This window comes from Lutjanus erythropterus, chromosome 7, assembly GCF_056507025.1.
Source record: "Lutjanus erythropterus isolate fLutEry1 chromosome 7, fLutEry1.hap2, whole genome shotgun sequence".
Lineage (NCBI taxonomy): Eukaryota > Metazoa > Chordata > Actinopteri > Lutjaniformes > Lutjanidae > Lutjanus > Lutjanus erythropterus.
In genome coordinates, this window is record NC_139323.1 from 37,423,284 (window position 1) to 37,435,422 (window position 12,139).

The 12,139-nt window shown below is 40.7% G+C and overlaps 1 protein-coding gene across 1 annotated transcript in view; it reads right to left on the reverse strand.

The window, feature by feature from the left end:
* Window positions 1-12,139, reverse strand: part of ror1 (receptor tyrosine kinase-like orphan receptor 1) — a 167,596-nt gene that overhangs the window by 35,848 nt on the left and 119,609 nt on the right. Inside the window, exons 3-4 of the mRNA XM_084723668.1 lie at window positions 9,358-9,648; window positions 9,029-9,062 (exon numbers count right to left, since the gene is read on the reverse strand). Coding sequence (XP_084579794.1) covers window positions 9,029-9,062; window positions 9,358-9,648 — 325 coding nt within the window. The remainder of the gene's footprint in view (window positions 1-9,028; window positions 9,063-9,357; window positions 9,649-12,139) is intronic.

The following is a 12,139-nucleotide window of genomic DNA, read 5'->3' on the forward strand; positions in this document are numbered from 1 at the left end:
TTTCATGTTTGAAGGAGAATGATGAAGAGAAGAACAGCCGAGCACATCTTTCAGCAAATACTGTCAACCATCTCCTTTTTTAAAAAGGGGGATACGCTGAAGCAAATGACAGGAAGATTGAGGATAAGCAAAGAGCAAGAAGGGTCAGAGCATGGACCAAAAAAGAAGCCAGGAAAAACACGGTAGTGCGAATCTGTTCTTTGTTAAAAGCGTGCTCTTTATTCTCCAGTACAGAGTGGACAGAGGAGAGAGCAGAGAGGCACGGTGGAGGGAAAAGTAGAAAAAAAAAAAAAAAAAAGCTGCTATTTTTGTAATTGCTTTTTTTTTTGCCAGTGCTGAGAGAAAAGTGGTGGGGAAAATTTTGAGAAATTTAAACAGGCTTGACAGCCAGGCTGTAGTGGTATTAATCATTTCAAACAGGGAGAAAACCCCTCTATTATAAACACAGACAGAGCCTGTGAGATCAGCTGCCATGTTGCATAAAGTCAGTTTATTGCTGCTGTCAGATTAAAAAACCTAGATACGCAGTAAGTCAACCTTTTAGAAATATAAAAACAACTGTATTTTGAAATAATGAAGTTAACACATTATTTTTTGGCTACTTGGAAGCAGCAGAAATAAACAATGACATATCATATCACATTACCGATTTATACATTGAGAAGCAACATTAGCATTCATTTAGAGTTATGTTTCTGGATAGCTGGTGAATTTAAGTCCAATATTCACCCTCTTTGTAGCTCTGATTTTGGTTTCACACAGCACTAAGGTGCTATATGAGCAGTGAGGCTGAGCCAGAACAGTAAATTTGTGGGCGGTAAAACCAAAACAATGAGCTAAAGGCCATGAGGCTACATCCACACTTAAACATTTCTCTTTTGTTTCCAAAAAAAAAAAAAAAGATCTCTGTCCAGATGGGGGTTTTGGGCTCTGTTTCTAGAATTATCTCCATCCATACTAACTAGCCTGAAGACAGTTAAGTCCAGTGTGGGGTAATCGAGGCACAGCTTAAAAGACATATTATCCTAAGCACTCCAAAATAATAGTTTGAGAGAAAAGTAATTTGTTGTTCAGTTTCAGTCCTGCCTGCCTAACATTCCTGATGAAGATCTAATTAATCCAACCAAATAATTTAAGTGCAAAAAAAAAAAATCTAGGAAAAACAAAATACAGACATAAAGAAAAGAAAGATGAAGAAGAGAGTGTGTAATTGCCTCATGGACAGTTTCAGCCTGCAGTTTGCACGCAGGCCTCAGTTAGGAGTTATGAACTGCCTCTGATCTGAGCGTGCAGCTAAACCTCCCGTCGCCTCCACACAGCTAATCGCACCTGAATGCCGCCGACCCCACAGAACCCGGGAATCAAAGAACAACATGCAACCGCGGGTGTTAATGGTACCATCCTCCTCCTCCTCCTCCTCCCGTGCTAACACTGTTTTTCTTTCACTCCCTTCTCTCTCCCGCCGTCTCCATCGCACTCTTTTTTTTTCTTCCTCCAGCAAACGAAGGACGTGTGGCAGCGTACAGAGAAAGAAAGAGAGAGATGGAGAAAGTTGGGGGTCTAATTTTGGCAGGCGAGACTTTTTCCCCTCACCCCGTGTTTGTTCTGGCTCTATTAAAACATCTCCAAGGAGGGCAGGAGAGGAAGGGGAGGAGGGGCATGGAGGGAGGAGCATGGGCACAGGGTAGAAGAGATACACAGAGATAATGATGATGTTTGGATTAGAGCTGTAGACCTGGACTTGAGTGAGACTAGAAGGGGGTCGCTCCAATCAGTAAAAATGTCAAGAAGCTATTGGTCCACACCAATAAATAATACAACACATATTTAAAATAAAACCAGAAAACCACAAAATGTTGCTTTTACATTTCGCTTTGGTGTGGATTTAAGTGACGAGTGTTAAATAGGGAACTTTAGAGGTGCTGGGAATTGGATTTTGTTACAGAGCCAGCCAGGTTTTCCCCCCATTTCCAGTCTATACTCCTTGCCAAGCTAACCAGCTGCTGGCTCAAGCTACTGTATACGTTTGTATTTACTGTTCAGACAAGAGATTGGTATCAATCCTCTTATCTAACGCTTGGCAACCATGAACATACGTATTACCCAAATGTCAAACTATTCTTTTAATTAAAAACTGGACTGGAATGTTTTTGCTTTAGTGTCGTACTGTAATGCAGCCACAAACAGGCCTCACACAGCCACACTCACCGTATATATCACCCTCGAACAGACAAGCTCTCTCATATTTACTGACTGCTTTAAACTCCATCCAGTGAGCTCTGGCTGACCTGAAACTGGTACTGAATGCCAGTAAAATAACAATGTAAACAGTGACCGTGTCAAACAGTACAGCTACTTGGAAATCTGGCAAGATCGTGATCTGTCTTTTCGGTCGCATATCTCAAATTTAACTGGCAAACTTGAGCCTAAAATAGTTTTTCTTCATAGGAATAAGCCCTAGAAAAAAGATAATGCAGGACACAACAGTGCTAGTCTTGGGTTATGGAGACACAGAATTTTCCTCTCGAGTCACTCTGACAGACTTGATACCTGACTTACAAACTTGTCTTGAATAACTTTGAGTGGATATGCCCAAAAAGTCTTAAAAACTGTTCTGGAAGGAATAATTAGAAGTCTAAAAATGTCTGTGCTTAAGGAAAAGTTCATGCTTCAGACTTTCCTCTCCTGTCCTCATCCTCCTGTCTCCTCCTTCCTCTATGTCTGATCTGCTCTGCCCTTAGACAGACACACTCAGCACAAGCTGCCCAAATCAGAGTTGAAACCTCCAGGCTGACAGCTTTTAGTTTGCATGTGGCTACTCTCAAAAACCCAACTCTGAACACACACTCACACACATACACACACGACGCAATGTCCCGCACACCACAGAGTGTATACTTAAGCCCAACGTAGAGGGGATGGAAATCAGAGCACAGACCGAAGCAAAGACAACACTGAGGACATGAAGTTCATGCTATGTTCAGGTTCAACAAGGTGGGTGGCAAAAAACTTTCCCCCAAATTTGTGAGTAATATTTGTGGCTAAGAAAACGGAAGTCACTCTGCTCTCTGCTGAATGCAGAGATGATGGGAGGTACAAGAAAAAAGGCAGTGGAACACGCAGATTAAAATATTTCACCGAAGCTGACAGCGTCTGGACCAGATGTCGTTCCGAAAACGTTGACTCGAGGAGCGGCAAGTTTTGACGTTTGAACAGCTGTGGCATGAGGTAAGCAGTTGCAGGTCATCACGTGTCATCATTAGTTGACCCTGTCTTCTTGACGGCCTGCCACCCTATTTTACAGCTAATGAGTTGGCTGTGGCACTAATGATGAGCAGCAGTGATGATGAGCCCACCACCGCTGCAGCTCCACCGCCGTCAAAGGAGGCCCCTGTCCATTTAAACGAAGTCTGTAATGACTGTAATGTGACTCAAGATCGCATGCTGGTCTTAAATTGACTGCAACACTTTCCTTCACAAGTTGGCAGGGTAAAAAACAACAGAAGGGGAACGTAATTTACTTGAACTTGCAAAGTTTAATGTAGTATGTGCCGTGTTAAAGCAGTTCCTCGGTGAGTTTAAATCTTTTAGATGCTTAGATTAAAGCAGTCCTGCAAACAAGGGAAGCTTCTGTAGGATTTAATCAGCTGGAGCATCAGACAAAGCATTCAGAAATGTATGAATAACATCATCATGCTCATTTTAATAATGGAATTTAAAGGTCCAGTGTGTACGATTTAGGGTGAATTACTGGCAAAATATGGCAAAAATGGATTAGTATGTTTTCATTAGTGTATAATCATCTGAAAATAAAAACTGCTGCGATTTCATCACCAGAATGAGCCGTTTACATCTACAGAGGGTGTGGGTCCTCTTCTACAGAGGCCACTAGGTTGCACCACCATGTTTAAGCAGGAGTCCAGAATGGACAAACCAAACGCTGGCTCTGGATATGGCCTTTCGCAAGTTTCACATCCATCATAGATTCTCCTACACACTCAGAAGGGAAGGGTGAGGTCAGAGGTATTCAGTTGCTTTGTCCTTTAAGAAACATTACTCTATTATGGAAATACCGTTGATCATTTTATCACAAGCTACGCCATTTATAAACATTTACAGCCTGAAAAAATGTCTAAAAACTGCTTCATGATCATGAAACAACAGCTTCTTACATCTTGTTACGCCTAAAAAAGAAAAAAAAGTCATCTGATCAAAGTGCATTTTGCACAGGCTGAATGGCCGTGACACAAAGCTCAGCCGTCTCTCTGTTACTATTTATCCCATCATACAAAACTGGCACATCCTTCCCTCTTTCCTGGGAAAAACAGTGTGAATAAATTTATTTTCCTTGTGAATTAGAAACCAGACACCCGATCTGGGGCAAGATTTGGCCTGTGGGCTGCAAGTATCACTGGTCTCGAGGTTAACACTTAATCATCAGATTTTATTTTTATTAAATCATTCCTCCGATGTGAGAAATTGGATCAGAGAATTGTCATAAATTATGCCAGTCTGGTGATGTCATCCTCATAATCTCTTACATCAACACGTAACTTAGCCAAAATCACACCCTCCTATTTTCTAATCTATATTTATTTTTCCATTTTAGTTTATTTCCAGTATTTTCACATTGCTGTCATCTATGATTTTCCTTTTTGTTGATAGCTCTCCTGAGAAAAGGACATTGTGATTTTTTTTGCGAGCCAACTGTCTCATCTATGAAACAAGCTGCAATTTAGTCTTGCAGGAAAAAAATCAAAACATGTAAACAAAGGAATGGCAGAACCAGATGTTGGAAAAGGAGCACGCATAAGGATGTTCTAATGTGTGCGTACGTGCATGCACTCGTCTCAGTTTGTGTATGAGTGGATTTAGTAAGTGTCTGATATCCACTTTGTGCCAGTAGTTTTGATTCACAGAACGCAGCATGGAACATGGCAGTGAGCCTCACCATAATGTCATTGGGGAAAATCATCCAGCTTAACTCCTTTGATCCTGCGAGAATCAAATGAACTGAGAAAGTTCTTAGAGTTTTATCCCATAACCCTCGGGAGACGTCAAAACAAAGCAGAACAAGCTCACCAGGCGGTACTGCTATTGCCAACAACATCAAAATGTTTTAGCTGAACATTATTTGACACTTTCTTATAATATTTTTTATCATTTCAAGTCAAGTTAAAATTTACTTATACAGCCCCAATTTACAAATTAGCTCAGGAGGCTTTAAAATCTGAACACAGGGGTTTTCATGGACCTTTTTGAGACAAAGGTGGCAAAGTTTAGAGAAAGTCTGTGGCACGTGTGTCATACACAGTTTGGGAACATCCTGCACTTAAGTGAAAATAAATAACTATTTCGCTTTTTGCTTTGCAACTTGAGGGCAGACAAAGAAACTGGAGAGAAAAAAGACAAAATAGCACTGAGCTTGATATATTAATATAAAAAAGAAGAAGAAGCATAAAAAGAGCTGTGTCCTGTTTGTCCAGTGTAGTTATACAATTCAATATTGATTTGTACACTGAGTCACATGACATGGAAGCTATTGAAAAAACTGCAGTCATTTTCTAATCCAATATTTCTGTAGAATAACCCAATTAGACATGAGCAACCATAGCACCTTCTCCTAATTGCATGCAATGTGTGCGAGCTGACAAAATGCATTGTTCTCTATCAGTATGTCCAAACTGGCTGCAAGCGATTTGAGCAGAACTTCGCCTGCCCCATTTCTATTTACAGGGGACTCAAGAAGTTGAGACGACGATTTATGCACACGCTACCTTCTTATTTAACAAGAGAAACCTAAATAAGGTGTCAGGAGGAGGGAGATCAGCAGGGAGCTGCTAAAATTTTTAAATTCTGATACCAAGCTGCTTGCTACTGGTTATACTGTATGTCATTTCCAGTAGGAAACATCTAAATATAACAATATAAAACATGTTTTCTGTTTAAAAGTTACAAATGTAGGAGCGAGTGCTCTCCCATCTTTTATTTGAGTGGTTACATCTCCAGTTTGATTCACAACAAATGGCTGATCAGTGTCCCGAGATGCTAAATTAACTAAAATGTGAACATCTACCAACCACTGACAGTTAAATGTTCAAATTCACCCTCATCATCATCATCATCATCATCATCATCATCATCAGTATTTTGTGTCTGAAACTGACCAGTAACCCTCATATTTTATCTGCATTTTGCTGCCGATTTATCCTAATTTTCCACCCTGAATACGGTTTGATTAAGCACAGATGTGCTGCTGGAGCACACCAGAGTGACACACTGCCACTTGTTTTTTCTCCCAGTGAGGAAATAAAACAAATAAAAAATTTGCAGTCCACACTGTAATAATAATCTATTTTTTAAGCAACTAAAGATCCAATCATCACTAAAACACGCTGAGCAGACAGAGAGTCTTTCCAGTAGTTTTGATGAGTGTGATGCAGACTCTGGGTCACAGCAGTCAGACAGAGGGAGCGCCCGTGTGGTCTGACAGCTGTGTAATATCCTCAACACAATGAAACTATTGATCAAGTCAGTTAAATCATCTTCTGTCACAGAACTGCAGATTCAAATCGATTCAGTGTGGACACAGAGCGTGTGATGAGACAGACTGTGATGCAATAGTCTGACGTGTTATTAACGTTATTGACGGTCCCTAACTGATAGAGGTTTATGCAGCACTTGTTGCATCTGATCAGTTAGAGACAGGATGAAAAGGGATCACTGTCACACACTTTTGAACAGACTTAATGAACTGACAACGTAGCCGTAGCAGGATACAAGCAAAGTGGTTTGAATAGCTGTTAATCAGGGAAAATATCCACGCCGACGTGCACACGCGATAGGGGAAACCCTCAACATCCTTCGCTTAGACAGTCCTTGACATGGGGAGGAAAAAAACGCTCTTTAACAGGGAAAAAATGGAAGAAACCTCAGGAAGAGCCACTGAGGAGGGATCATTCTGCCAGGATGGACAGACATGCAACAGACCAACCGAATTACATAATACACAGATTTTGATGTAAAAATTTCTGACTCATGCAGAATATAAAATGTCATTTAGTTTTATTTGCTACTCAGGGTCCTATTTAATTTGACGGGCATGTTCATATTAAGAGATCACGACTGTGGTTGGTTCTTCTGTACATTCAGAGAGCTGGCAGCTAATTGGACGACTATAAAAGCTTATATAACAGAAACCACAGTGACAGATGTGAGTCATTTTTCTGAACTGCTCATTTCAGGTGGCAATATTTTGGTGCAACTTAAATTAATCAACTAAACTCCCCAAGAGACACAGGACATTTACTCTGAATTATAATAACTTAATTATAGCCCTGAAATCTGAGGAATGTCTAATTATTGGCCTGAAATTAAATGAATGGCACAGGTTTTGAATTAAGAGTTGCCTGAAAGTAAATGAACCAAGTTTTCCCCAAATACTACAAGGATCAGTGTGTTATAGACTCTTTAACAGTGTGTTATAGACATCAACATCTGCTGTAAGCCCTGAGTTGTGATTGGTGAACAGTCCTGGTCCCACCCAGCAGTCCACATGGTCCACATTCCAGCTGTGGCCCACGGCTCAGTGTACACAGTCCATATTCAAATGTGAACCATGTGAGCTGAGATGGTTGGGGAGAAACGGCAGCACAGAACATCAGACATTTGGGATTTAAAGGCTCATATTAAATATTCATTCAGCCACACTGAGACCTGTACCAATAAAATGGAAAATTACAGACCCGGTCTTGTTATATTGTGAATTGGTACTCAGTGAATATGCTGCATAGGACTTTTTAGGATGGCGAAGTATAAGACAGAAAAACAATGCTGCAGTTTCCATTTACTGAACTGTAACTTTAGATTATCTATCAAGATGGGGTGTCACAACCCTCAAAATCCAAAATTCAATTTAACTTTAGATTATGATGGTCATGATTTTTCAATTCATGCATTTTTTTTAACACTAACAGCTATACCACTGTTAGACTATAAAGTCTTGATTTCTAAAGATCATTGGTTTGGTTGCATTTTCAAATTCTTCTTCTTCTACATGGTATAACAGCTGGTAAGATACACTGTGACGTCTTTGAAGTGTTGTTTTTAAAATACAGGCAGGATCACCGATTCTGAGCTGCCTTTGTGTGAATCAGGGTGCATTTCTTCAAATACACAAATAGACACTTTTCACTCATCAAAAGAATAAACACACTTGCAGCCTGGGCAATGAGAATACAAGAGCTCTGTAGATCCATTTTCCCATATTAACTCCAAACTATATCCTGAGTGTCAGGTTAGGACATTGAATGAATTTGCCCTTTCACACATGTAGCACACAGTAAGAGATTATCCATGTCATGTTCTCACATGTTGGAAATACTCTGTTTGGATTAGGCAAGGGCTGGTACCTGCCACCTGCAGAGCATGCAGGAGAAGGAGGACTTTGTAACAACGATTTTTTGCATTCATATCAATACTACTAGTAATGCAGGACCAACAGCATGGCAGGCTGTACACTTGACAAAACAGGTCTAAAAGAAGGGTCCAGCTGCAGTCTTGCTGACCCTCTACACTACATGACACACCCATCTCATTTTACTACATGACACGTCCACCTTGATATCTTTTCCTAACCCTGCTAAAGAAGTTTTGGTTGCAGACTTCCTTGGTTTATCATAAACACACCCACTTGCTGTGAATTCTCTTTTTACACAGGGGCTCACACAGACTGGGCACAGGTTTACTATCCGACCGATTCGGACATTTGCATTCACACACACCTCCTCCGGGTCAGGTTTAGATAAGTGCAAAGTTGCACTGCATTTGTGAAAGGGGGCTTAGGACTTTCAAATGTAGTGTCTGTAGTCTTCAAGAGAAAATAAATTGTGAAATGTGACGCTGCCACCACTTTCATGTCAGCAGTGTTCACAGAACCTTTGTGAAACCGTCCCCTGTATTGCTTTCTGGGAAGTATGGCATGAACGTACTGACAGAGAGAAAAATGGATAGAGGAAAAGCGACTTACGTTGGCCTTCCTGGCTGAGGTGTAGGGAGTGGATCTGGAAAAGAAGAGAAGGGGATTTTTTACAACAGGATAAACAATATTGCTCCCAGATTTTTCTCTGCACAAGCTGCCAACTACAAGCAAGAATCAGTGGAGACGAGCGCTGCTAAAAGGAGCCAGATCTCTTGTAGGAAAAGATGAATAGGAAAAAATGTCACTGTTTGTCACTGTAAGTGCGTCAAACACTCGTCATAAACCCACTTCGTTGTGACATCTGCATACCACTAAGTTTTATAATGCTCAGTTGGTAGCTTCAGATGCACAGATGTCATCATTTTAGGTCCTCTTACCGAATTTGACAAACAGCACGCCTGTTGTGGACACGGTGCCCTGGGTGTTGGTGGCCACACACTGGAAGTAGCCCGTGTCTGTAGTGTCCAGGTTGCGGATGCGAAGCCGTGATCCGTAATGCGTGGATCGGTACGAGACCCGACGTGGCTCCTGCACCACCGGGGCGTCGTTCTTCAGCCAGCGCACAGTGGGCGGAGGGTTGCCGGACACTCGACAGAAAAGCTCGGCTGTGTGGCCCAGAGAGGTGGTGATGTTGTTCATGGGAGCTTCGAGGCGGATGAAGAAGGGCCCTGGAAGACACAGACACATGGAAAAGATGAAAGGAAAGAATACAAGGGAGATAAAAAAAAAGGAGGGATTAGGGGAAAAAAACATATAAAAAGCGGAGCCAAGCAAGAAGAATCGTCAGTGAGATGATTTAGAGACAGAAAGACAAAAGAAGAAAGAAAACATTGCATTATACACGGCCAAGAACTCAGACATAAATCAAAGAACACTTGCTGTACTGTACCAGAGCCAGATATATATAAAAACATGCTGCTGTATAAAAAATAGCAGCAGAACAACTCAATATTTTCAGACACACATATTCAAAGCCTGGTTTCACGAGTTATTTTGTGGTTGCCACTGTGGTGACACCTAATTTCACTTTTCATCATGGCTCTATGATGCCAGAGGGTTTTCCGCAGCTTGTGTTTGAGCCTTTGCAACAACATTACCTGTGTTTTTGGGAATAAACTTTGAAGAAAAAAAGAACAAACTTAAAGACTGCACACAAAGCTACCAGAGCCCACTTTAATACCCCATCATTGTCCTGATGCATGAATTCAGAACCAGTTGGAAAAGACAAAGCACAACATTTTTGCATGATTATCTCCAGGACCACAATTTTCCTCAAGGTGGTCAGGAAAAAAACAATCTGGAGGGCCACCTAAGAGTTTAATGTGCAGGAAAAACATTGGTGTTAATGTCAAGAAAAACCTCTGGAAAGTTTCCTCAACCCCAAAACCCATCTTAGGTATGCAGAAATGCTCCTGGTTACAGAAACTGGCCAAAACAAACAAAGGAGGAAAAACACATACAGTACAGGGGGATCTCAAATACTAGCCAGACAAACTTCAATTTGTGCGAATAGAGAAGCTGAGCAGTAAAAATAGAGGCACACACTTACGTATGCAAGAACACCCACACATTTAAAACTTTAATACGGCATGCAAATTCATTAGTTAGGGCATCTCTGCGCTGGACAACAGATCTTTTGACACTTTTCTGATTTGGGATTTCTGAGACATCTGTTTGTCTTTACATGTCCATTCAGGAAAGTTAGAGAGCTGTTGGAAGATTAACACATAACTGTAATAAAAACATTTTGCTGTAGCCAGGTCTTGCTTCTCAACAAGGGTTTTCCCTACAAGGGCATTGCTGTCTTTTCCAAAGCTGCTCTCTGTCTTGTTCTCTCCGACATGTGATTATCCGCTGTTGTTTATTAGGTTGTACAGGATAATCAATACAGAAAATTCTACAGAAGAAAATGCAGTAGGTCAGTAAGTAGGAAAAATGTGTAACTAGAATTTAAAGATAATCCTAACATTGATATGTAATGTCTCAGGTAAAACCAAAATTCAAATTCCCTCCTGTAAAAGCTGCTGTGAAACTGTGTGCAGGAAGCTTTTCTGCTCTGAATTAGGCCTGTCAGGCAGCTCTTCCTCTCAGATCAATAAACCATGGGAGTAAAGGCCTGAATATACAAACAGACGTGTACACTGACAGCTGCCGACAACACGGACGTGTAGTAGATCTCTTTATACTTTGTACTTTCCAGGCCACTTGGAGAATGTGTTCCATACATGCACAGATGGGATGTGATGAAGAAATGTACGCCACTTGGATCCTAGCGGACCGTTGCGCAGTCACAGACATGGACAGTATAATTTCAGCTCGAGAAGTGCTGTTTTGATCCTGCCATTGTGCAGCTCAATAGCAAACACTAAGGAACTGAAGGACTCACTGAGCTGAGCCAGCACACACCAGTTTATACTTAGTATTTGACATTTAGTTTTAAACTGCCACAGCTGAACTCTTTAACTTGACTTTCAATTCCAACTCCTGTTTGACCACAGCATTCTATATATTTTTGACATTTTATTACAGGTAACATGTTGTCCGTTTGATGTTTTCATATGTTAAGTATTGTATTCTGTGCTGTGCACCAGTGAAAGACAAATTTCAGTAATTGTTTGCATCGATGGACAATAAAGCTTTTTAATTTTGAATCTTGAATCTTAATCAGGATGATTGCAGGACCTGAATAAAATGAACAGTTCTCACAGCTCACGTCTGGCCTGGCTAGAACTGCATTAATTCTTGCTATTGCAAGAATTCCAAGAGGGATGATTAAATTATTGATGTTGTTTGTGTGGTGTTGTGGTGGTGTGGGCTGGACACACACACACAAACAAACACACGTTTAAGTATTGTACTCATGTATCTATGTTGAGTTGTTTTTTTTTTGTTTTTTGTTTTTTGTGAAGCTGTTGTATGATAACAACAAAGCACAGCAGCTATCTTAAGATGGGCAGACACTGAATGAATTAAGCCCAATTTTAAGAGAAATCCATCTTGCAGTTTGTGCAGCTCCACAGTCCGATCAGTTCTAAATCATAGTAAGTTTGTATTAATACTAAAGGTTTAGCATTTTACATGTTGTAGTTAATTGTTGAATCTGAGCTGTGATATAGAACTTCACTGTTGATGATGTGGTCAGCTTGTTTGAATAAACTT